The sequence below is a fragment of the Haliotis cracherodii genome, unplaced genomic scaffold (genome assembly GCF_022045235.1).
Source record: "Haliotis cracherodii isolate W230 unplaced genomic scaffold, xgHalCrac1.p SCAF_12, whole genome shotgun sequence".
NCBI classification, from domain to species: Eukaryota; Metazoa; Mollusca; class Gastropoda; order Lepetellida; family Haliotidae; genus Haliotis; species Haliotis cracherodii.
In genome coordinates, this window is record NW_027266267.1 from 26,363,171 (window position 1) to 26,389,096 (window position 25,926).

The following is a 25,926-nucleotide window of genomic DNA, read 5'->3' on the forward strand; positions in this document are numbered from 1 at the left end:
GAGGCATACTCTATTTAGTGACTTCATGGATAGGAGGGTCAGACTTGGAGACATGGTTAATAGAATACCTTCTTACCTTGACAGTGTGGATCGTTGCACATGTAATATTGCGAAGTGGGAGGTTAACAAACATACTTTTTACTTAATTAATTAAGTATATGTAATAATATAAGAAAAATGGAAATAAAAATAAAATGTTCCTATAAAACTTGTTCAGAATATTACATTGAAAAGTCTCCAAATGCCATTCACATTAAGTAGATATATGGGAGAATTGTCAGTACCAATGGGTTAGATGAAATTGTTTCATAATTACACTTAGATGGGTGTTATCGGACCATGATTACAACCAGGTATAATGTAGAACCTGCTTGTCAAGAGAGATAGGGGGCATGGGTGGCCTAGTCATCTCAGGCTCTTTAATCGGTATGTTTGTGTCCAGGTATGCCAGAAAGCTTAATAATGATTACTCTCATTATGATTCTAGCTTTTTCAGCACCATACCTGTGTTTCACCAAAGTTGTAATGTTGAAATCCTGCTTCATTTTAGGCAATCATCTGACATTAAACTAATGCAACGTTAAACCAAACACATTCAAGATAGATATGTCTTGAATTGTTGGTGCAAATGATTCCTGGCTTAATCTGCAGATTCCCAGCTATGATTTCCTGAATGACAAGCTACTGCAGTATGTTATGCAGTACAATGAAATAGTAAGAGGTGGCCATCTGGATCTAGTCTTCTTCAAAGATGCCATGGTGCATCTTGTCAAGGTAAGGAAACTCTCTGGTAACCTTTTACTCATGCTTATTTGATATATACCGTATTCGACTTAATAAGCGCCCATGGCGATATTTGCTAATATATTGGCCATTAAACAATCCCAATTAGCACCCCTTCCGATTGATCAATGTATACAAGACATTTATTTATTTGTGCATAATACATGTGTTATATGCATCCTTAATCATGGGAACTTAAATTCTGGGAAAATATATCTTTTGAATATAAACATTTCAGGCCGTCAGCACAAACCATGAAATTAATGATTTTTCAACTCTGTTGTTTTTCACCAAAATAATATTCTAAGAAGAGCCCCCTATTTCTAACTTTGAGAGTGCCCTGAGCGCTTATTATGTTGAATACGGTACATAGTGTCACTGTCCGCCACAAATAAGTTACAGTTCAGTGTGAAAGAAGAGTGGTTGTCTTCTCATTATTATGCGATACCCAGTGGGGATTCCAGGTAAGAAATGATCCCCAGCAACATATTATGCATGTCATGAGAGGTGATTAAATGGATTGGGTGTTGATAGAGAGTCACTTTACATCATAGGCGGGAGACTTTGCTCATATCAATCTGGGAATAATTTGGTCTCGATTAATAACAGGCTTCCATCATATAGGCGTAATGTTGCTGTGACCTGTGTTAAATGGCGTGTCCATTTTGCATTGAATGTGATGTTAGAATACCAATGAACGATAGACTATGAAATCCCATTTGGGCGAAAACATGTATTTTGCCTTATCCTGTCTCATACCAATAGCTTATCTCTTCTCACAAGGTAGTGGAAATATTTGTTTTTGCTCGTAATCTGAACCATCCTATCAAAATTACCCATTTTCATTAAATTATTTTGATTTTGATTCCATTTTCCATCCATCTGTCATATTCATCGATTATTTTTTGGATTCGGCTGTAATTTTTCAAAATTTTGTCTCTTTTGATATCCCCCAGTTTTCATGATGAAAATGTGTTTTAAATGTTGCCATTGTATATCAGATCGTGATCCTCTCCCCATCTGTTCTACATGATGAAACATGATAAAGAGGATTTACAGGGAGAGAAGGGACTCTTCATGACCTCCCACGTGTGCGGGAGGAACCTCCTCTTTCTCTCATTCCGCCCATTGTTCAATATCCAGAGACACTGCAGTCCAAACTATCAAAAGCCATCGACACACTTTTTACAAAGGGATCAGTAGAGGGTTTTATTCACCGATTTTCTTAGTTCCCCTTAAAAACTGAAATGGAAAGTTTTGTTTGATGTACAACATAATTTTTCTTAAAAGAATTCAACAAAAAGCATCTTCAAAAGCCAGACAAGTTCAGAATGATCTACCTACCACAACTAAAGCAGATGATCAAACAGGACGGTTATCTGTAAAGCATCAATCTTCAAGATGTTGGACATTCAAGTTGAATGTCTGCGGAAGACCTTATTTGCACGAGTCGGAATACAATCAACATATATTTGTAGACGCCTCACTACAAGGATGGGGTGCCCAGAAGATAAGCTCTTCCACATCAACCATTGAGAGTTTGAGGCAGTAATCCGAGCAATATCTCATCGGGTGCCACAGTTGAGAGACAAGTATCTGATGAAAACAGACAACTCAACTGTGGCCTTCTACATAAACCTCCAAGGCACAACACAGTCGGCAACCCTTCTGAAGGTTAACTTTTCTGCTTTACAAATTAACAGACAGTGTGAATCTAAGGATCAAAGCAAGATGCATCCCAGGTGCATCGGTGGACCTATTCGCAATCAGGTTCAGCAAACAGATAGCAACCCTCGTTTCCCCAGTCCAACGATGCGGTGGCAATATCATGGGAGGTTTACATGTGCATGCATTCCCACCACCAGTACTCATACCTCTGCTTTTACAGAAGACTATTCATGAATATGGAGAACCTGTGAGTGCTTTTGGTTGTGCCTTCTTGGGCTGGTCATGGTTCCCAGACCTTGTTGCAATAGCAGGAAAACCAACTGGCCAAATCTACTTTGTCATCCACACTCAAAACAGCTTCATCCAAGACCGGATCTCTATAAGCTTCATGTATGGGGCATATTGCAAGTAGCTTCACAAGACGAGGATACTGGACCAGAGCAGCTAACGCAGTTTCTTTAGTACTTTGTAGGTCCACAAGGAATATATGTGTGGACAAATGGAAGTGGTTTGACCAGTTTGCAAGATCCAAAAAGGTTCACAGCAGCCAAAGCTACTTCACCACAAGTAGCAGATTCTTGTGTCATTTACGAAGCACAAGAGACCTCAAGTGCTCAACCCTAGAAACCTATTTGGCAGCTATCAACTACTTATGAAATTTTCCAAACTGAAAGCCCTGCAACAGAAGTTTTGAGCCCAGCTTGAGATTTATATGTAGTGCTGAAACCTCTCACCAGCGGCTTTTATCAACCACAAGAACAAGCTGATTTTGAACATCTGACCCAAAAGGGCTTATTTCACTGGGCGTCCAACCCACACAAAATCAGAGCGATAGCAACGCATCGACTCTTGCCCTATGCAGGAACTCTTCCATGCTGACTATTTGGGCCACTGGGAACAAACGATATCCACCGCAATATAGACTAGAGCTACATGCACCCACAGTCTGGTTGACTCACAGATGTCAGGTTACTCTCCCAAAAAACCTGACCGAGAGTCCATGTTCCCCTGAATTACTATGATCCAGAGCATGAGAGATTGTGTCAAGATTATGTCCTTCTCTTAACACTTTAATCATCATAATGCAAGCTTGAAATGTCCCCAAAATCTTAAATTTGCTCCTTTACCCCGAAAAAGGAGATGGTACCCCACAACTGACCACGTTCCCGAAGGGTTTATTCAGAGCAGATCACATCAGAATCACACACATAGGTGAGACCCACCTGCGACTGTGAGATTCACGTAATTAGTATCGGAATAATGCAAAGTATGATATATATGTCATATATACTTATCCTGACTTATACGCTGAAACACTCACTCAGCTGTTAAGACCATATGAATAAAGACAATAGGAAAATGGAAAGTGATGAGTCAAACAGGTTACCGGTAGTCACGTGGTTCCGGTGCGCCTGTGCGTGAGAGGGTGCATTTGGGTGAGATGTTTTTCTGTTCTTGGTGAAAACAGCATAGGACGTTACCACTACCTTTCGGGAATGAGAAGAGATAAGCAACTAGTATGAGTCAGAATAACTATAAATGATATTTTTTTTAAATTCATTTTTCCCAATTTGCTGAGCACAGGCACTCATTTTGAAATCCTAGATAAAGTCATGGATGTTTATTATTCAGATTTCTCGTATCATCCGTACCCCAAGAGGAGCAGCACTTCTTGTTGGTGTGGGAGGTTCAGGGAAACAGTCTCTTACCAGACTGGCCTCCTTCATTGCTGGCTACAAGATCTTCCAGATCACACTTACCAGGTGGGTGTTACCTCAAGCATTGCACTTTCATGCCAGTCCGTTACCTATCGTTACTTAATTGTGCTGAGAACATAGTAATTTTGCTAAAAATTTGAACTGAATAAAACTGACAGAAAATGTAAACATGGTAAATATTTTTGGCTTGTTCAAACAGGACCAGCCTCAAACTTTGATGACAAGTGAAATAGTCCTCTGGACTAGTTTTTATAATATACTTTTCTGAGGCTGTTCCATTAATTTAAATGTATTGGGAATAAATATTGTATAATGCAAGCTTTTTGTGAGCATAATACATGTTTTGTATTCCTAATATATATTTATGATGCAGAAAAACATGAGGATAACAATTATTAATCATAACAAAGTAACAAAGTAACTTCATATAAATATGAGCCCTATCAAAAAGTGATGTGAAGATGAAAGATTATTATAATGCAATGTTACAGGAATGTGTTTTGGTAACGTTACACCTTAACTTAGTGGCAACATTGAGATAACTATACAAATTAATGTTGTAGCATCTTTGTATTCAAACGTGGCCACAACAAAACACAAATGTTACAATATTGTTGCAATGTTTTTATCAGCCTGGCATGGGGATATAGTGATCATCCAGTTGTCTGTCCATCTGTCTGTAAGTCTGTCCATCCATCCTTATGTTCTTTCTGGAGCATAGCTTGAAAACTGAAAGATTTTTCATCCAAACTTGCTATATTAACCTTAAAGTGCAGTGGTGCCTTTTGTTATTTATGAACTTTTCAAATTTCCTTTTCCCTTTTTCCATGGAAACAATTTAGACTTTGCTGAAATGGAGGTGTAGGTGTCGTTTTCGGAGCAGTACTATAAAACTATTCAACCCTATTTTTCATTCAAACATGGTACTTGTATTAATCAGCAGCTGAATTGGTCCCTTAATTTTGCTATTTAGGTATATAATTTTTTTTATTTTAAATCCTGTTTCTATGGCAACAAGTTTTAACTTTGACTCTGTTCATATTGGTGTGTTTGTCCGAACCATATCTCTAAAACTAATATGTACTCTTTCTTGAAACTGTGCACACACAAAGACCAGTTTGTCAACAGGTGGCTTTTGCTGTTTAGGAATTTTTAGAATCTATATGTTTTTCCTTTTCCATGGCAACACGTTTGAATTTGAATCTGTTCAAATGGAGATGATCCTGACATAGAATAACCAAGTTCCGAATCCCCCCAAATTCCTGAATTGGAATTAAACATTTCCTAATTCATGCTGTTATATAGTTATTACTGATGTTATGGCTTCGTAAGGTTAATTGTATTTCCCCGATAACAGGACCAACATAGAGGGAGGGGGAGGTTTTAATGATTAGTTTGACATTATTGTGTTAAATGCGATGTCAAAATCTCTGAACAATTTTTCCCAATTTGCCTGGCAAGGGCAATGCTGATTATATCTATCCTGAGGAACTTGTGTATTTAATTTTTGGGCCTTTAAGGAACTTCCAACCTCATTTCACAAGGGACAGATAGTTCCGAGTTATGAGTTGTTTATTGTTTATATTAGTCTTGTATGTGAGAATTGAGACTGGGAGATACAATAGCTAAACTCTAAAAGGGTATGTTTGGCTAGTAACTAGTGTCATTTAGAAGATTATATCATTTTGTACTAATTTGTAGTCGCCATAACCATTTGAGATGTAAGTATATACCACATTAATTCTATTTGTACCCTATTTGTCTATTTGTCCCAGCCCTTCCTGTACCTTGTGCATACAAGTCTGTACATACCTGTCCAGCTTCATTCTAATCTGCACCATATACTCTTTCTACTAGATCTTTCAAATATATCATTCTCGACTCCCCTAGTCTCTTCCCATGTGGATTCACATCTGTGATGAAAACTTGATTCCTTTCACGCACGCACGCAAGCACGCACACACACACAAAAAAAAAGGGATGGATTGTTGCTTGTCAGTCACTAGTCTGTCTTGTCCGGACTTGATTATTTTTTTACCATGTTATGGCTGGAATACAGCTGTATGCAGTGTAAAACAGAATTCACAAACACACTCTGTGTACTTCCTTGAAGAGGGACCACCTTTGAAGAACCAAGTTTCAGCTTGTCTTAAAGTTTGGATGTGTCCTCAACCAACTATGCTTGTGCTACAGGGCGTCTTAGTGGATTGGGAGGACAGACTCAGTGACTTGGTTGATAGGGTTTCAAAATACTCTGATGGCATGTTACTCATAATATCAATCACTTAATTGTGTGATCCCAACACAAAATTCTAAGACCACCATCAAACAGACAAGCTTGTTTTCAGTCTAGTAGCCATTGTCTTGTGGAATGATGACTTGTAAAAAGCTGCTTCACTCTGAATCTTTCCCCTCAAGCACAGTATTGTAGTATATTTTTTGCACTCTAACAGCTGTCAATTATTCTCTGTGCTTTGTTCGTGAAGATCGGGGGTTGAATAGGTCTTCAGCAACCCATGCTTGCCCTAAAAGGCGACCATGTGCTTGTCGTAACAGACGACTGACGGGATCGGGTGGTCAGACTCGCTGACTTGGTTGATTCATTCCATCGATCCCAATTGCGTGGATCGATGCTCATAATATTAATCACTGGATTGTCTGGTCCAGACTCGATTATTTACAGACCGCCGTCATATAGCTGGAATATTGCTGAGTGCAGCATTATACAACAAACCAACCAACTAACTTTGTTCATCATTTCATAATATTTATTTCATAGTTGATTTGTAAAAATACGATGGGGGTCATGATACAATACGATAAATATCCCCATACTAAAGGTGTAATACAATACGTATCGTGATACAGTACTTTTACTCCTTAAGTTGATATTTTTTCTTTTTGCAGGTGAATTACAAACCGGAATAATTTGTTATTAAATTTAAGAGATCGAAAATGAGATATTGTAGGGCAGAAACATATGGGTTAAAGGGCACTGTGAATGTTATGCTTTTTGTGCCAACTGGAAAATACCGAATCTGCATAAGCTTGTTGTTTAACTGGTCCTGTTATTATTATCATGTTTTTACTCCAAAATAAGTTATTTGTTATGTATTGTATGTATCACAAGACAGGTGTTATAAATGTTTTGTATCTTGGGCCTTGTATCGGGATACAATACTGTATTGTTGTATTATTACACCACTGTTTTGTAGAACATGAAAATACAGAATTACCTCTTGAATGTTTTTCTAAAAGTAATTTAGAAGAATAGCTTAAAAAACGAAGGCTTTGCTCTTGGATAAACAGTTAAACATTTGGTGTAACAGAACTCAGATCTCTACCAGGTCCATCATGTGACTTTATTCAGCGTTAGAAATTGGCACACGTCCTATAGTCCTTGCAAGAGGTATTGTCAAAAAATAAACTCTTAAAAAACCCAGCCATAGCAACTCCAGTTTGTGGCAAAAAATACATTTACCCGAAGAAACTTACAATAACTTGTCAGATTCAAGTTTTGATGACTGCCTCTGTCAGTCAAAATGCTGGTTTTCTTCAACCTTGTTCAGTTTGACGAGGAATCTACAAGGTTAATGGTTTGGGAGAAAATCCACCATGGTTGTTTGGAATATTTTAAGACAAGGATGCATGATCATCAGATAATGGTTGATCAAAAATGGGTGGATAAACAAGATGGAACCAAATTATTAGGGTACTTCAGTTAAACAATGATCAGGGTTAGAAACTGGCACTAGTCCTATAGTCCTCGCCAAACTGCCCAATAGTTAGGTATCATAAGGACTAGTACAAATTTGCCCATTTTAAGGGTTTCGCTATATGTTATCATTATAAGAACTAGTGGACTAAAAATGTTAGTTTCTACCGCTGTTTATTAGTATTACGTTGCCACTGAATTAATGAATTCTTTCATTTTTTCCTCAAGATTTACTTGTTCAGAAACATAAAGGTCACATCACAAAGTGTACTGGTATTCTTCTTGTTATAGCACAATATTAATATGTTAAGATAATGTGAGACTTTATGTTCTATTGTGAGAATGTACCCTCTAATGACACAGTTACATAATTATAGGTCGTACAATGTGACGAATCTGATGGATGACCTCAAGTATATGTACCGAGTGGCAGGAGGTAAAGGTCAAGGCATTACGTTCATCTTTACTGATAATGAGATCAAGGATGAATCTTTCCTGGAATACCTCAACAATGTTCTCAGCTCTGGCGAGGTATGTAGACATGATCAATCAAACACATCCACAGTTTTTTGTATTCCCAGTTCTTTTTATTTCAACTCATGGTTAGGGGAAGGTGTCTGAGTCCTCTAAGGCACCACTATTTTCTGTGTGTAAGGTGTGACAGAAACCTATGGTCAATTCAATCTGATTATGTTTCTAAGTTTGTCAGCACCATACCAGTTGTTTTGCCAAAGTGGTAAAAGTCTAAGACCTACATCACTGAGTACTTTCCTTTAAACATAAAGCTGACATGCCAAATAATCAAGCGTAGTTGAAACTCACTCACTCACTCACTATTTAGTGATGTGTAATTCTAACCAGACTCAAAAGAAACTATGGTGGAGAATGGGTTCAGTGTAAGGCTGCATTACAAAAAAAAAATCTCGGGCAGTTTTTTCAAACGTGAGGAGGGAGGAAAAACTTCATTTTTTATTTTATGAAAAAAAATAATGAGGGAGAACACTATATTCTTTTCCCACCAAAAATACCAAAAACCACGACTATGCAAACATTGAACTCGGCTCTTATAAAATGTAATTTGTCACACATGTATAGCCACTGAAATCTTTAATCATTAAAGTTATATGACCTAACCATTGATAGGTTTCCAACCTGTTTGCTCGCGATGAACTGGATGAGATCACCCAAGAACTGATATCTGTGATGAAGAAAGAGCAGCCCCGGCGACCTCCCACCCAGGAGAACCTGTATGATTACTTCATCTCCAGATCAAGGAACAATCTACATACAGTTCTCTGCTTCTCACCAGTAAGTCTTTTTCTCCATGTGGATTCCAGTTTTGTGTTGGTCACTAGCAACCAATGCTTATACAAAAGACATAATGGATCGGATGGTTAGGCCTGGTGACTTGGTTGATTGTGTATCATCATACCCTGACAGTGTGGATCGTTGCTCACAATATTTACCCCTGGTTTGTCTGACCTGGACTCATTATTTTTTTTATCAGGCTGCTGTGGCACAGCGAGAATACTGCTGGCTTTTAGTTTCAAGGAGAAGCCTTAATTTTAGTGTCTGTCTTAAAAAGTCTTGAAAATCATTGTAATATCTTGAAAAGTTTGAATTTGTACCTAATGATAGTTACTTAATTCCTTCGAATACTTTACCTCTATTACATCATAGCCATAAATCCTGCATTTTGGCTGCAGACACACTATAACTAAATCTTCAGATTTTCAACAGAAGTCCTCTTCACTATCAACTACACACAACTAGTTGTTCCCCTAATAGCACATGTAGCTCTTCAGCCCTTCTGTGCAAAAAGGCGTGAAAAACGTCACTTCTTTCCTGTTTGTGCCAGAGTCAACATCTGGTGGTTTTTTTTGTGTCTAGCACCTGGTATAAGGTAGTCACACTGTTTATTAATTTCTTCAGAAATGTTATTACGATCTGGCTGGATACGGAAGTGTACTGGGGTTGTTTTTTTTTTGTATCTCTGACTATGGCGTCCTCCACTTCCTCACTGACATGTCAGAAGTGTGGCCAGTTCATGCTTACTTGAGATCCACATAATTTCTGCTGGAAGTGTAGAGAGGCTTCATGTCGAGATAGGACATGTGCTCTCCCCTATCCAAGTCCTTTGACACCCCAACCAGTTCCAGCCTTGGGATTTGAGATCACGACTTCCAGACAATCACCATGATAGTGGCAAGAACGCCTTACACCGAAACCGACCATCCGAGCCGCTGAAAAAAACGTAGGTTCCCTCACAGACAGCACGGAAACCACCGGCCAATCCGAAACGTCTGCTACTGTTACCACAAGAAGCCGGTCACCACGTGACTCCCACACAGGCTCCCCGGGAGTGGCTAGACAAACCAAAGGTTCCAGCACGGACCACAGAAGGCACGAGGAGTGAGCTTAGTCTTCACACCACCAAGCCAGCCGTCCAGATTCTGTTACGCCCGACCCTCAGCCAGCGTATCGGCAGATTATACCTGATTCATGGACCCCATCGGACGAGGACGATCTTGTATATGAGCCCATGGAATCATCGGCACCGGAGCCGGACAACGGAGAGGCACACAATCAATCGGCCACATCACCTCCGCAGGAGTATGGACCACTGCTCCTTTGTGAATATGATACACGCTATATATCACTACATGCCGACCACACAGCCATGGACTGAACAGTCGCCTCCTCCAGAAATGCCCGAGTATGCTGGAAGCCATGCTCCGTTTTCGTCATCCCATATCCACGTACTTTACCGTGGCCAAGTTATATCTCCAGGATTCTAGACCAAATGATTGAAACCATGCAGAAGCTCTGTCCCAACTATGAGGAAGGAAGAAGTTATATCAGAAACTCTGATGTCCATCTGAACAGACCAAGTGGGACTCATCTACAGTCTGCTAGATGCGATTGTCAGCATGCAGGAGGATATGTTATTTACGCAGGTCTGGACTGCCTCCCAGCTCCTATGGCTTCAACGTCAACAACTCCTGTCTCAAGTCAGATCAAGGGCTGTCTCCAAGCATGCCAAACAGACGGTTGTTTCAGCCAGTCACATCATCGATGCTCTTTAACAAGAAGCTGGGCACGATCCTGGCAAGGTCAGACAGGACACAACAGAGAGATTACGGCATTACGACAAGCCATCTTCAGGTTCTTTTCAGAACTCCAAACGCCGTGGATCTGGCCATAGAGGTTTCAAGTCCGGAGCTCGCCATCAAGACCCTTCTCACCCTTCTCATCAAACGGGTCATTTAGAGATTGTTGGATACCAACGAAACTCAGGAGTTCTACTCCCCAGTGTTTTTAGTACCGAAAAAGAACTCCACAGAGATGAGAATGATCATAGACCTCAAAACTCTCAACAAGAAGTACTTAGTCCCGCCTCCAAGATTTCAGATGGAATCAGTCAGGAAGCTTTGTTCATCACTCAGAACAGAAGATTGGGTCATCAGCCTCGACCCTTAGGATGCATATCTCCATGTGCCAATCCACCGCATGTCACAAAAGTATTACAATTAACGACCATCGGTACGAGTTCCAGGTTCTACCATTCGATATATCAGAAGCCCCTTGATTATCCAGCAGAATAACGGCACCATTCATCAACTTTGCCATCATACAGTGGAAGAAACTGTTTCAGTCCTCTAGTCCTTATAATGATAACATACAGCAAACCCCTTAAAAATGGCAATTTTCTACTAGTCCTTATAATACCTTAACTATTGGGCAGTTTGGCAAGGACTATAGGACTAGTGCCAGTTTTTAACGCTGACATACAGATGGTACGACTTCTGGACGCCAATCAGGAACACACCCAGCTGCATCAGGATGTGACATTCCTCACCCAACTCATGTCTTATCTCAGGTTCTTCATCCATTTGACCAAGTCAGAGATTTATCCGGTACAAGACATAGTCTACATCGGGACCAGATTTCTTCTACGTACCATGATCAACTTACCCCGAGACCAATCTACCAGATCAATCTGATGGTGGATGTCTCTCATGGGAACGCTGTCCTCTCTACAGGTTATGACTCACAGAGGCCGTTTACAATTACGCCCTCTACAAAATTGGATCAACTACATACGATCTCAGAACCTGGATACACGGACACTGATACCTCTCCACCTGCGCCAAGATCTAATCTGGTGGAATCAAAAGATCATGTAATGATGGGGATTGCTCTCACCCTGCCAGCTCCCGAACACCACCTGTTCTTTTAACACCTATGACAGGATAATAACTTCCGACATGGAACTATTGAAGGATATAGATGGATTGATGATTGATGATTGGAACACATCCGGTACCGAACAGACTCATGCAAGCATTCAGCCGAGAGGATATTCGCATTCCCCGAATCTTCCCCAAAAGGTATTTATCAGTCGTCCTGTCTGCTCTACTACTACTAGCCGCTCCATATGAACCTCTTGGAAACGCTACTCTTCTCCAAAAATCCCGAAAAGCAGCATTTTTACTAGCCATGGCTACTGCAGCTAGAGTTTCTGAACTCTGGGCTCTCGACTACTCCAGTCTCACTCACACTCCCAACTGGACCTTCATCACCTTGCGGTCCTTACCGGACTTTATAGTCAAGAATCAGTCCATGGCCATTGGTCCTTTGGGTCACAGACATTATACTCTTCCCACCTTGGCACCTACAGTTCGCCCCGATTATGTTTCTAGGTTTGTCAGCACCATACCCGTGCTCATGGAATTCAGCAGCTACAGAAGGTGAGTACACCTATTACCTTGATTTACTAGTATGGTACGTAAGGAATTCAAGGGCTACCTGTGTTAGAACAGCTGATAAACAGATCTACCGGAAGTGACGTCACAGTCGGAAATAATACAGACCGGAAGTGACGTTTTATCTGGAAGTGACGTCGTAAATGACATCAGAGGTTCTAGAAATGACATCAAAACCAGTCAAAAAGAAGAATTGATGTCATTAGAATCAGAAGTGACGTCATAACTGGAAGTTGATAAACCGGAAGTGACGTCACTCTCAGAATCTGAGATAAACAATGAGTTAGATAGACATCATTTCATGATTCTCAGCAAATAATAAGGTACTTCAAGTGAACGTATCTCATATTGACTGATATAATCATAATACCCGATTTCAAGTCCTCTAAAAGAGATTCTAGTGTAATTACCTCTTGAAAGGGTTTGATTCCGGTAATGTACAAGAACTCATACGACAGTAGTGGATTGCTGTCAAATACACAGGGAGTTAGTAGAGGCAGATCCCGCCTTATCCCTCTGTTATATTCTGGCTATGATGTAATAGAGGTAAAGGATTCGCAGGAATTATCAAACAATAGTTATCATTGTTAATAATTCTAAGAATACTACTTATTTTACATCAGGAAGTATTCCCACCCACCTCCCCAATGCATCTGCCTCCAGTGGTGTGATGTTTTGGAAAGAAGTGACGCTTTTCCCACCTTTTTGCACTGAAGAGCTACATATGCTATTAGGGCAGCGTTGTGTGTTGTTGACAGTCAAGAGGACTTCCAGGGTTAGAAACTAACAGGTTTTTTCCACTAGCCCTCATAATGATAACATATAGAAAAACCCTTAAAATGGGCCAATTTCTACTAGTCCTTAGGATAATACCCTTACTATTGGGCAGTTTGGTAAGGACTATAGGACTAGTGCCAATTTCTAACGCCGACATCTGTTGAAAATCTGAACATTTAGTCATTGTGTGTCTGCAGCCAAAATACAAGATTCATGGCTATGATGTAATAGAGGTACCGGTAGTATTCTTAGAATTATTAACAATGATAACTTATTGTTTGATGTTTATAATAGTATTTTGACAAACACTTTTTTCCTGTTGTCAGTAATAGTATAGTTACAAATAGTTTTCATCAATATGTTGAAATGTTAAAAGTACTTGTCACTTGAGCATTGCACTCTCAGATTAAGAGATATAATTACTTCTCGTCAGTATATACTTGGTGGATCTTGTATTAAATAGTTTATTACGAATGTTGGTCGTGTGCTCTTGGCCTATCAGCCATGCAAATTATGGTAGTGTATGACATCTATTAAGGTGTTTGTATTAATTGAGAAATTATTTGTTTACTTAGGCTATTATATTTGTTATGAAAGGTGTTGAAAATGTTATTTTTATTCCCTGAAAAGCCTTGAAAAGGCTGTACACATTAATGCTCAATATCTGTATGAACGCTGTATAGGTAGGTGAGAAGTTCCGCAACAGAGCCCTAAAGTTCCCTGGTCTGATATCTGGGTGTACAATGGACTGGTTCAGCAAGTGGCCCCGGGATGCCCTGGTGGCTGTGTCTGGCCACTTCCTCAACAACTTCCCCATGGAGACGTCTGAGGAGATTAAGCAACAGGTGGTCAACACAATGGGAGTTGTACACGACAACGTAGCTGCGGTCTGTGTGGAGTATTTCCAGAGGTGACAGTAGATTGTCTAGTAGTTAATGTGTTTGCTCGTCATACTGAATGTCCCTGTTTAATTCCATATTTGGTAAATGTGTGAAGCAATATTCTGGTATTCCCAGTCGGAATATTGCTGAAACATATGATACCTGCATTACTATTGGCTTTCCTCCAACATGAAACTGACATGTCATGATGTGACTGAAATACTAATCTATGCAATTTGGATATGATGACAGGCATGAACCAAGTTGGAACCCCTTGACTTGACTACGTAGATCAATGCTTATGATGTCAGTCGCTGGATTGTCTGGTGAAGACTCGATTATTTACAGACCACTGTCATGTAGCTGGAATATTGTTGAGTGAGGCGTTAACAACAAACAAACAAACTGTTCAAAGTGGTCATTGACTCAGTCACTAATTAAAGATAGTATCCCAGTTGTTTGATTACAGGTATTCAAATGTTGTGTTTTTGTCGTCTTTATTAGTGTCTATGTTACGTATGTAATTGATAATGATTTTAAAAACACAGTGCCAGTAGGAAAAATGTAAGTTTCATCTGAAGCTATGAACCAATCTTCCATTGTATATGTCATGAAACTCATACGATATAGTTCAGTAGTTTCTTGATATTATATTAAGTGCAATATATGGATAATTATGTAAGTAATATACGAGTGAATCGTAACGGCCCTAGTAAATACCCAATGAAGCTTTTTCAGCATGCGCACAAAGGAGCTAATTTCTGAAACACAATTACGAGCTAATTTACTTTCCAAGCCAAGGCTATATATTTAGAACAGTTATGTACATCTAAAACATTATTTCATTTTTTTAAATCTGAAAATGTTCACTAATTTGGGGAAAAAACCAATAGATTGATGAATAGATGAGTGGACAAATATTGGTTACCCAATGAAAAATGTAATAACCCAATTAAAATAGAAACCCTTAAGTAAAAACTCAATTGCTCAAAAAGTTATCTGGAGCTCTGTATAATTTATGACAATTTGTATTTTATTCTGTTAGTAAGTAAGGAATATGTTCGGACATGTAAAATGTGTTGAGCGATTCAGGAAAAAGTGTGGTACCTCAAAACTTGCACAAGAAACAGTTTTAGTGTATCATATTGCAATATTGATAACATCAGTCTCCAAATATGATATTAAAAATACTAGCTCACCACTCAAACTTGTCAATGTTCGTGATTGTCAGATTCCTTATCTGAACATGGGAGACTTATTCTCGTGGGAATTTTGGGTCATCGTACGTCAACGATGTGGATTGTTCCACACAATATCTTTAACTGGATTGTGTTGTCCAGACTTGAATAATTACAGGCTGCTGTCATATAGCTTGAATATTGCTGAGTGCATCATTAAACAAAACAACAAAACAAATACCCATATGTATATTTACATAGGTATCGGAGACAGTCCCATGTGACTCCCAAATCATACCTGTCCTTTCTGGATGGGTATAAGAATGTGTACAAGGAGAAACACACAATCATTGGTGAGATGGCTAGGAGAATGAATACAGGGTTGTCCAAGCTGATTGAGGCAAGCGAGTCTGTCGACCTACTCAGCAAGGAGCTAGTCATCAAGGAGAAAGAACTGGAATTAGCCAACAAGAAGGCAGACAAGGTAAGATTATCTCAAGACCAGGGCTTGAACATGAATTTGCTAGTCCAAGACTAGTAAAATTCACATTGGACTCTTGAAATACACTAATCCCAAGGCTTGTCACAATGAACGATTTAATATCAATTCATTTAAATGAATTTAATTCCCCAGATTTGACACTTTTGTGCTATAAGTTGTACCATGTTTCTCTAACAGACTGTCAAACCCTTTTCTGAACAATAAAGGCAGGGTCTCTGATAGATGTGAGGTTTCCAATACATGCAGGATGATGCCAGATATTATAAAAGAGGTGAATGATGATCTGCATGTAGACACTTTATGAATAGCCAATACCAAATGTGTTATGAATTATTTCAAAGTTCCGCCCAAAAAAACAACTAAATTGTGCTTAAGACAGGTAAAAAACCAGTGCTGGTAATTCTCAGTGACCAATGACATTTGAGGTCTAAACTTTTTATACCAGCTCTCTATACATTTTTAATCTTCTACAAATTTAGCTAGCTGAACGCGCAACAATCTTGGAGGGCTAGTGAAATAAGTTTTGCACTAGTCCTCTGGACTTGTTTTTAAAAAAAATGCTCAAACAGTTCTCAATGTTTCAAATTTGTTACAAATTGGAATTGAATAAAACTGACAGAAAATGTAAACATAGTAAACATTTCGTTTTGTTCAAGCAGGACCAGCTACAAACTGTGGACTAATGAAATAAGGTTTCCACTAGTCCTCTGGGCTGGTGTGTTACACTGCAGCGTTTGAGATACTTGGTTGATATTTGTCATTAATTTATGTAGACAATTCATATGCAAACAGGAAAGAGTGAGCTTGACACTATTACTCCCATTCAGAGAAACATTCTGAACTTTGTCTCTCATTGAACAAATGTATGATGACTGGTTGTTGCAGAGATAATCAACAAGGTGAAAGGGGTAATAAACATTTATTGTTTCCTCCTTTACTGTACAGAGCATAGACATAGTGTTATAGACAGGTAGTTGATGGTGCTGTATTGTCATCAAGGTGTTGGAAGAGGTGACAGTCAGTGCGCAGGCTGCTGAGAAGGTCAAGGCTGAAGTACAGAAAGTCAAGGACAAAGCTCAGAAGATTGTTGATGAGATCAACTCTGAAAAATCTTTTGCTGAGGAGAAGCTGGAGGCAGCCAAACCTGCCCTGAAGGAGGCTGAGGTAGCACTGCAGGTGGGTTGATATGACAGGTGAAAAACAACCAAATCTTACCGAAGCGTTACTAGGATCAGGATACAATAAAGGGAAGTAATTTCGTCCGGAAGATTTTGAATCATAACGGTTTTTGTTGTTTGAAATTGATAGAGAAATTAGTAATAAGTATTGAAAGATAAAGGGTCCTTGTCATAACCCTAATGTTGCGTATTTGAGATTTCTGGGTGCCTTGATTCAAATCTACAGGAGCAAATCTCAAGGACTCCAGGGCCCTCTTTCACAAAGCGATCTTAGCGCTACGACTATTGTAAGCCTATGTTAATGTATGAGAGTGTATGATCATCTTAGCGCTAAGATCGCTTTGTGCAAGTGGGCCCAGGACCCCCCCCCATAAATTCAAACAATGATTATAGTAGGGATGGAGGTGTACGCATGTTGTGCACATGCAGGTCATGATGATGACATTAACTAAGCTCCCGTGGACATCAGCATGTACTATTATTAATATTTTTTATTTAACTCACCACTAGAACTCATTTGCCGAGACAGGACATACACATATTCATCGTACTACTTTTCACGGACCACCCAATACCCCTTGTTCACAGTGGTACGTGCCAGTAGGCAGACCTCATTCATATTTATTCAGGATTTATTGTCAGGTCACAACTCACTTATCCTGGATTAGTAATGTCATGATATGACTATCTCCTGATACAATATGTATCGCAATACTTTGTTCTTAATACAATCGTATATTAATTCGCAACATACATATATATCATAGTGCATAAACACTTAAAAAGGCTTGAAACTTCCAGAATATCTGGTCTCATATTTGAAAATAAAAATGTCTCTTTTCAGTTAATACTTTGTTTCAGATAAGACTGGAGTGTCATCATAAGTATTTTCTGTTATTAAATAAAACAGCAAATCCCCTCTCTGTGAAATGCCACAGATGTGCACCAGAGAATATAATTTCCTGTCATATTGCACATATATAAGAACATGAAAAATAGAGAATTTGAAAGGAAAGTTTATTATTAACCCTTTTTTGTGCAAAAGAACAAAACACTTGAAGGGTCTAACTTTATCTGTATTTTTGTTTTAAACACTGAGCACTGTTTTTTCATACACACAAAATAGGACAGATAAAACAATCAGGACCCACCTGCACAAGGCGATCTTAGCGCTAAGATGATCATAACTCCCATACTTTAACTTAGGCTTAAGATAGTCTTAGCGCTAAGACAGCTTTGTGCAAATGGGACCCGGACATAAAGATAAGCATTATCCAGTTATATCATGGAACTGTTGTGACAGGTATTGCGAGATTTTCTGCATATTATCATTGTCAAATGTTGATTGTTTTTTTGCCTCTTGATAATCCAGACAATCAAGCCATCCGATATTTCCACAGTGAAGAAACTTGGTAAGCCTCCCCATCTCATCATGAGGATCATGGACTGCGTGCTCATCCTGTTCGGGAAGAGACTTGATAGTGTAACACCAGACCCAGAGAGAGCTTGTCCTAAACCATCATGGGGGGAGTCTCTCAAGGTATGACACATCTTGCCCATGTAAACTTGGAACAAAGTTTATTTGTTTGTTTGTTATAACGGTGGACTATTTCATCTATTATATAGTGGTATGTAAATAATCAAGTCCAGACAATAATCTCAAGCTTCAATCCATGCAGTTGGGATATGATGACATGGCTTCAGCTGTAACTGATCACCCAGTTGATTTTGTTGCCTCATACGACCAGGTTTTCAACTCTGTGATTTATACATCTTCAATAACAGTGGACAAGCTAATTGGTTTATTTATGTAAATCTATTAAAATTCAATTCAATTTACATTTGATTTAAAGATACCCGGTACCTAATGTTACTTACTGTTATAGATCAAACGTAAAACAAGAGAAGTTACTCTAACCTTATTACCTGAGAACATTTTACAGTGGCTCGCCTGAGAGTGAGGACTGACAATACTTTCAAGCTAAATTCTCAGGGAAATGTTTTGTTAGTTTCTTTCTGTTGTTTAACACCACACTCAGCAATATTCCATCTATATGACAACAATCTATAAATAATCAAGATGTATTTCAACTGAATGGATTTTGTAAACAAGCTATATGGAAACATAACGCAAGTTCAGTGATAAACTAAATCTGTCAGTTTTAACCAGGTCTAACAGTTGTTTCCAGTAAGTATCTTTAATAGATATTGATTGAATTTTAATCATTTTGAACTTGATCTATATTATGAATATTAGAGGTGGTGGTGTAGTCTTGTGGTAAAACATTTGCTCATCACATCAAAGCTTTGTTTCTATTCTCCACATGGGTACAATGTGTGAAGCCTATTTCTGTGTGTGAATTCCCCTGCTGTAATGTTGCTGGAATATCACTGACAATTTTAACTCACCCAGAACACTTTTTATCCCCCCAGCATATAATGTGGAGGGGATATAGTCATCATCTGATCTGTCTGTTCATCAAAACTTGGTACATGTATTAATTAGGGGCTGAAGTGGTGCCTTTTGCTATTAAGGAATTTTAAATTATTGTACTCCTGTTTCCAAGGAAACAAATTTGACTTTAACTCTGTTCATATTGATGTGTACCTGACATAGAAATACAAAGTTCTGAATCTCAATTCAATGGTATATTTTTGATAGTTCAATAACTACTCTACAGATAGACAGATTTGATAGAAATTCTCTCATCAAGTAGGCCTGAAGTCACTAAAGTAACAGTCAGAGGATGTGTTATTCCGAATTTGTAGGGATTTGTGATAATCTGATGTCTCTTTTTTTAACAAAGAGTATGCACTACTCCCTTCTGGACAGTGATATTTAATGACACATTATAAGACAAATAGAGATCTTTTATCCCAACGAGTATCTGTATCTTAAATGATTGTTAATAATGTACCCTTTTTTCCGATCTTTGTTTGTATGTTCAGGCCTCAAAGTTTAAATTTTTACCAAGTAGCCATATGGCTACAAGTATTTTTTGCTAGGTAGCCAGTGGTAAAGTTAAGAAGTCAAGCCAATAGTGTAGGTAGCCAAAAGCATTTGAAATTATCTGTTATCAAATAACTACTTTTATATGTACAAGTCAAAGCACTTGTCTTGGAATTGTATATTAGTGGAAACTGTACTTGAGTTTTGTTATTTGTGACTCGAACAATGATGCAATCTATGTTACTAGATTATATAGGTATATCCTTGCTTATCCAATAAACTATCAACTAAAATATAATACTAATTACATTAATATTTATGTATTTCAGTTCATTGTTGACTTAATGAGGAATTATTTGCGAGTACAATTAGTAGCAGACATGTTTATTTTTGTGTCTACATATGTGTAGCAATAGAATTTAGTCGCCACAAGATATATCACAAGGCAGTCATTTGGCTACCTCTTGAATTTTAGACAGTAGACAAATTGAAATTTAGGTCGCATTGGCGACTGTTTTAGTCGCAACTTTGAGGCCTGATGTTTTATTTCAAATAGACAATCTGCATCCCTGTTAGCACTTTCATATTAAATTTCCAAATTTTGAGTGAGCTACAGAGCAACATGGCTATGTGTTTTATCGAATTGATCTTGAATTCAAGTTTTCTGTTTACAGCTTATGAGTGGCTCTGGCTTTCTGACCAGCTTGCAGACCTTTGGTAAAGACACCATTACAGGCGAGACTGTAGAGCTGTTGCAGCCCTATTTGTCAATGGAGGACTATTCATTTGAGACGGCTAAGAAAGTGTGCAGCAATGTGGCTGGTCTGTTGTCCTGGACCACAGCTATGGCTTTCTTCTACGGTATCAACAGAGAAGTTTTGCCACTGAAGGTGTGTCTTTATTATAATAAGATAATACATTATTATCCTGAAGGAAATTTGGGTGGCATCCTAAAAGCATAGAGAAACAAGTAACAGGTTTTAAGTTACTTAGGCTGACAGACACATAAGCACCATGTCCAAACGACATAAAAAGCGCTAATCAACAACAAATGAGAAAAGTGTTTCAGAGAGAAGCATGTGAGGCATTAGGGAAGCAGGCTAAAGTCAACATGATAGAGATAATAAATTGGTTAAGTACTTTCTCTGTTCTTTTAAAAGTGAATAATTTTTAGATAACGCAACTGGTCATACACTCATTGAGCTTGTGAAATGAAAATGCATTACAATAAACATTATTGATATTGTGTATATATGCGTCTTATGACCCACACTTCTCTGCTATGCAATTTGTTCAAGTGTTTTATGTAAGTTTTCAAATGTGTTACTTGTATTTTTTACTTATCCTTCATTACTCCTTAATGCATTCACTGCTTACCTCATGACAACAAGGACAGTGCAACGGCGATGGTCCTGGGTGAAGAAATAAAGTTGTTGTTCTGAAGTCCCACTTTTACTGACCACCGCCGTTGGCATGTGACCTTAATGGCACCTAAGGTCACCTTCTTCACATCACTGCCTGTCGCGCTACAGCAAGGACGTGGCCCAGCGGAGCACTCCTTTTGGATTAATTTAGATCTTCAGTTTTTGTCTACAATTCTGAAATAAATTTGCGATGGGTGATGTATTCCTTTCATATCATATATGATCCCTGATATCTTTTTTTCTGGTTTGGTTGTTTATTTTGAAGTTTTGAAGATTAAATGTTATGTTTGTTTCAGGCTAACCTGGCCAAGCAGGCAGGACGGTTAGATATTGCCACAAAAGAGCTGGACAATGCCCAAGCGCAGCTAGATGATAAGCAGAGGGAATTGGATGTGGTGCAGGCACTCTATGATTCAGCCATGAAAGAAAAACAGGTAATACAACACAGTAGAACATGGTTGTTACTGACATCAGATAATTAATATACACATGGTCTAAAGAAGCTAATTCTTACGAAACTTCTTCATCTAATACATCTTTGCCATTAATCCTGTATTTTAGCTTCAGTAACACTAACTAAAATTTTCAGATTTTCAACAGACGTCCTCTTCACTGTCAATCACACACAACTAGTTGTTCACAAATTGCATCGTAACCACTCAAGCTATGACATTTGCAATGGCGGGAACCTCACTTCTTCCCTGTGTGTGCTAGAGTCAACACCTATTGATATAGTTGTAACGATCTGGCACTTGTTAGTTAGCCACATTAATCTAAGATTATTCAAATAGTTTTCGGGGGCACAGGTGGCCCAGTCGTCTAAGGCGCCGCGATTCGCTGTGCAGAGTTGCGTCCCTTGGACACGCCAGAAACCTATGATTGTGGGTTCGAATCCCGGTTCACCCCAATTATGTTTCTAGGTTTGTCAGCACCGTACCCGTGCCCGTGCCCGTGCCCGTGGGTTTCACCGAAGTGGTAAACGTCTGAGACCTGCATCACTTCGGGCTTTCCTCCCACATTAAAGCTGACACGCCGTGATATAACTGGAATACTGTTAAAAGCGGCGTTAAACCCAACTCACTCACTCACTCACTCAAATAGTTTTCTCTAAAACAGACCCAGTAAGTAGATATTAATAAGATTGCTAACTGATGTGACGATCACACGCACATGAGTATAAGCTGGTGTTAGATGTTGCTGTGAGGTCGTAATGGAGTCTCACTTTACTCCCGGTTGCAAGAAGTGTGGTCGGTTTATGATCACATGAGATCCTTATCTTAACTGCATGAGGTGCAGAGGTTCTACCTCTACATAGGAGGTTAGGTGTGAGTAGTGTGCCAATACTTCAAAGAAAGCCTTGCAAAAGTTAGCTGAGGCTATCACCAAGGCTAAGAGGCGTGAAGCAGCTAAGAAGAAAGTAGAAGTCATCACCGCAGCCGACACTGTTCAGGCCACTGCCTCATCCCCAGCGCCTCCTCTCTCCAATCCCAGTCGACCGCCAGCAGAACAACCATTTTCTGCACTCTCTATGAGCATGCTACAAGATCTCTTCAAGCAGCAACAAGACATGATGAAGGCCATGTTTGAGACGAGGTTCTCAGCCTTAAATGAGGCAATGAAGAGGATGAGACAGGCAGCTCTCCAGATCAAGAGTCCCCAGGTCAAGAGACTGCATGGGAGACAGCCATCTGCCTCTGCAACACACACCGTGTAGGGCCTACCCCAGCCGACCGTACCGACCAGCCAACCGTACCAACCAGCCAGCCAGCCAGCCGTCCAACCAACCTATCAGCCTTACGGCCAGCCAGGATTAAGCTTGCAGGCTTTTCCCTACCGTGATACACAGGCAGCTAGGTCTTCGCTTGGGTCCAGCAGGGAATCGCCAGGCTATACTCCCCAGCTAAGACACCGTACAGTCGCCGCATGGACCCCAAGGCAACCCAGCCGACTGACCAGCCGTCCACCCAGCCGACCGTTAAGAAATCGTATGGTTGCCGCACAAACCCAACGGCAACCCAGCCGACCGTTAAGACACTGTACAGTCGCCACATGGACTCCACGGCAACCCAGCCCGCTGGCTGGCCATCCACCCAGCCGCCCGTTAAGACACCGTACGGTTACATTATGGACTCTTTGGTAAACCTATGGACCATCCAGTCGATTGGCCTACCATATGACCTCCATCAACAGGTAGTACCCGAGCCAGCCGCACGGACCACATGGGACTGCACGGACCACACGGGACTGTCCAACCGACCATTATGCTGACCGAGATGAGCATTACCCTACGGGACCTGTTGACCACGGGCAGCCATCACAAGCCGCACAGACGTTAATCATACTGGAATCCTGGACACCGGTGGATGAGGAATCACACTGGGAATACATGGCAGACTACCATGAATATCAACCCCCCACTGGAGCTACCCACGGTCACTGGGAGGTGGAAGCAGAGTATTATGAAGACATTAATCAAGCTGATGACTCACCCCAGTGGGGTTATACGGAGAGATATACGTTTGTGGAACTCATCGAGGAATTATATCACCTCATGCGTGTACTCCAACCTCCTTTGACAAAAAAATGCGCCACCTGAGATGCCGGAATATGGGGGATGTCATGCTCCTAGTTTTGGTCAGTCAAACTACAAGAAATGAGGAGTCAGAGGTGAATGCAGATTCTGACCTCCCTGCCACCCACTCCGACATTATAGACCCTTTTGACCAAGATATGTCTATGGATTGCGATTTACGCCTACCGTTTTTCAACATATTACCAACTCCGGGACCAGTGGGAGGGCGCCTTCTGTCATATGCCGAAAATCCGAAGCAAGTTACGCCGGACCGCTGGATTCTAGACGTCATGGCTAACGGATACAAACTGCTATTCAAGGAACATCCTATCTTGAAGAATCAACCCTATGGACACAGATTTGATCCAGTCTTAGCCAAGCTAGCGGCAGCAGATCTGTCTGTCAGGAAGCTTTTTAAGAAGCGAGCCATTAGGAGACTAGCGGAGACCAACAAGACCAAAGGCTTTTATTCTCCGGTATGCCTAGTCCCGAAGAAGAAAACGACCGACATGAGGAAGATAATCGACTAAAGATCCTCAAAAAGACATTCCTGAAACCTCCGCCAAAATTCTTGATGTAATCTGTACAGAAGTTATGGTCTAAATTGAAGACAGGAGACTGGCTCATCAGCCTTGATCTACATGATGCCTATCTCCACATTCCGATACACTCATCGTCACTGAAATATCTGTGCTTCGTGATCAAAGGTCGGGGTTAAGAGTTCCAGGTCTTACCATTCAGGATATCAGTAGCAAATATAACGGTAATTCTAGTGAAAGTATCACATATTTGATCGATTCTTGAGACATTCTGATTTTCAAGGCATCAGGGGGAAATTCGGAGGAAATTTATCTTGAGTTAGGATTAGAATCAGAGAATAATGGTTTCCAGAAGAGATTACTGTCAATTACACAGGGAGTTAGTAGAGGCAGATCCCATCGGACCCCTGTGGTATATTCTGGCCAAGATGTAATAGAGGTAGAAGTTTCATAAGAATTATCGAACAATGGTTATCATTGTTAATAATTCTAAGAATACTACATCTATTACATTGGAAGCTAGTACTCCCACCCACCTACCCAATTCACCTACCTCTAGTGGTTAGATGTGGGAAGAAGTGAGGTTCCCGCCATTGCATACGTCATAGCTTGAGTGGTTACCATGCTACTTGGCAACAACTAGTTCGTCTGTGTAATTGTCAGTGAAGATGATGCCTGTTGAAAATCTGAAAATTTTAGTTAGTTTGACTGAGGCCAAAATACAGGATTTACGGCAAAGATGTAATAGAGGTAGTATTCTTATAATTATTAAGAATTATTATTATCTAGAATTCCAAACTGAGTGACCTAGGATGGCAAATTTGGAAGAAAAAAATTGTTTTGTTCAAAATTGGGATTTTGTGAAAAGTTCTTGTTTTCTTCATTACCATTGCAGTCAATGCAGTCCATCTATCCGTAATCTTTTCTTTTCCAGATCACAACTCGAAAACCGTTCAAAATTTTTACAAAACATATGGCAGATCTATCAAACAGATCCTGAAGTGGTACCTTTTGCTATTTGCAGCTTTTGGGCATTTATATTTTTTTTCGATTTCCATGGAAACAATTTGGACTTAGTCTCAAAAGGGGGTGGTGGATTTTGTTTCCAGAGCACAACTTGTAAAACCATGAAAGACTTTTCATCCATACCTGGTACATATATTAACTAAGGGCTGTAGTGGTGCCTTTGGCTATTTAGGATGTTTTCAGAATTTCATTTTTCCATTTTCTCATAGAAACCAGTAAGATTTAGCTGAAACAGAGAGAGGTGTCATT

The 25,926-nt window shown here is 39.6% G+C and overlaps 1 protein-coding gene across 1 annotated transcript in view; it reads left to right on the plus strand.

Annotated features, from left to right (window-relative positions):
• Window positions 1-25,926, plus strand: part of LOC139458296 (dynein axonemal heavy chain 8-like) — a 171,748-nt gene that overhangs the window by 106,857 nt on the left and 38,965 nt on the right. The window contains exons 56-65 of the mRNA XM_071239682.1: window positions 652-774; window positions 4,084-4,214; window positions 8,262-8,415; window positions 9,028-9,192; window positions 14,111-14,337; window positions 15,748-15,970; window positions 16,988-17,164; window positions 18,539-18,706; window positions 20,791-21,006; window positions 21,837-21,974. Coding sequence (XP_071095783.1) covers window positions 652-774; window positions 4,084-4,214; window positions 8,262-8,415; window positions 9,028-9,192; window positions 14,111-14,337; window positions 15,748-15,970; window positions 16,988-17,164; window positions 18,539-18,706; window positions 20,791-21,006; window positions 21,837-21,974 — 1,722 coding nt within the window. The remainder of the gene's footprint in view (window positions 1-651; window positions 775-4,083; window positions 4,215-8,261; window positions 8,416-9,027; window positions 9,193-14,110; window positions 14,338-15,747; window positions 15,971-16,987; window positions 17,165-18,538; window positions 18,707-20,790; window positions 21,007-21,836; window positions 21,975-25,926) is intronic.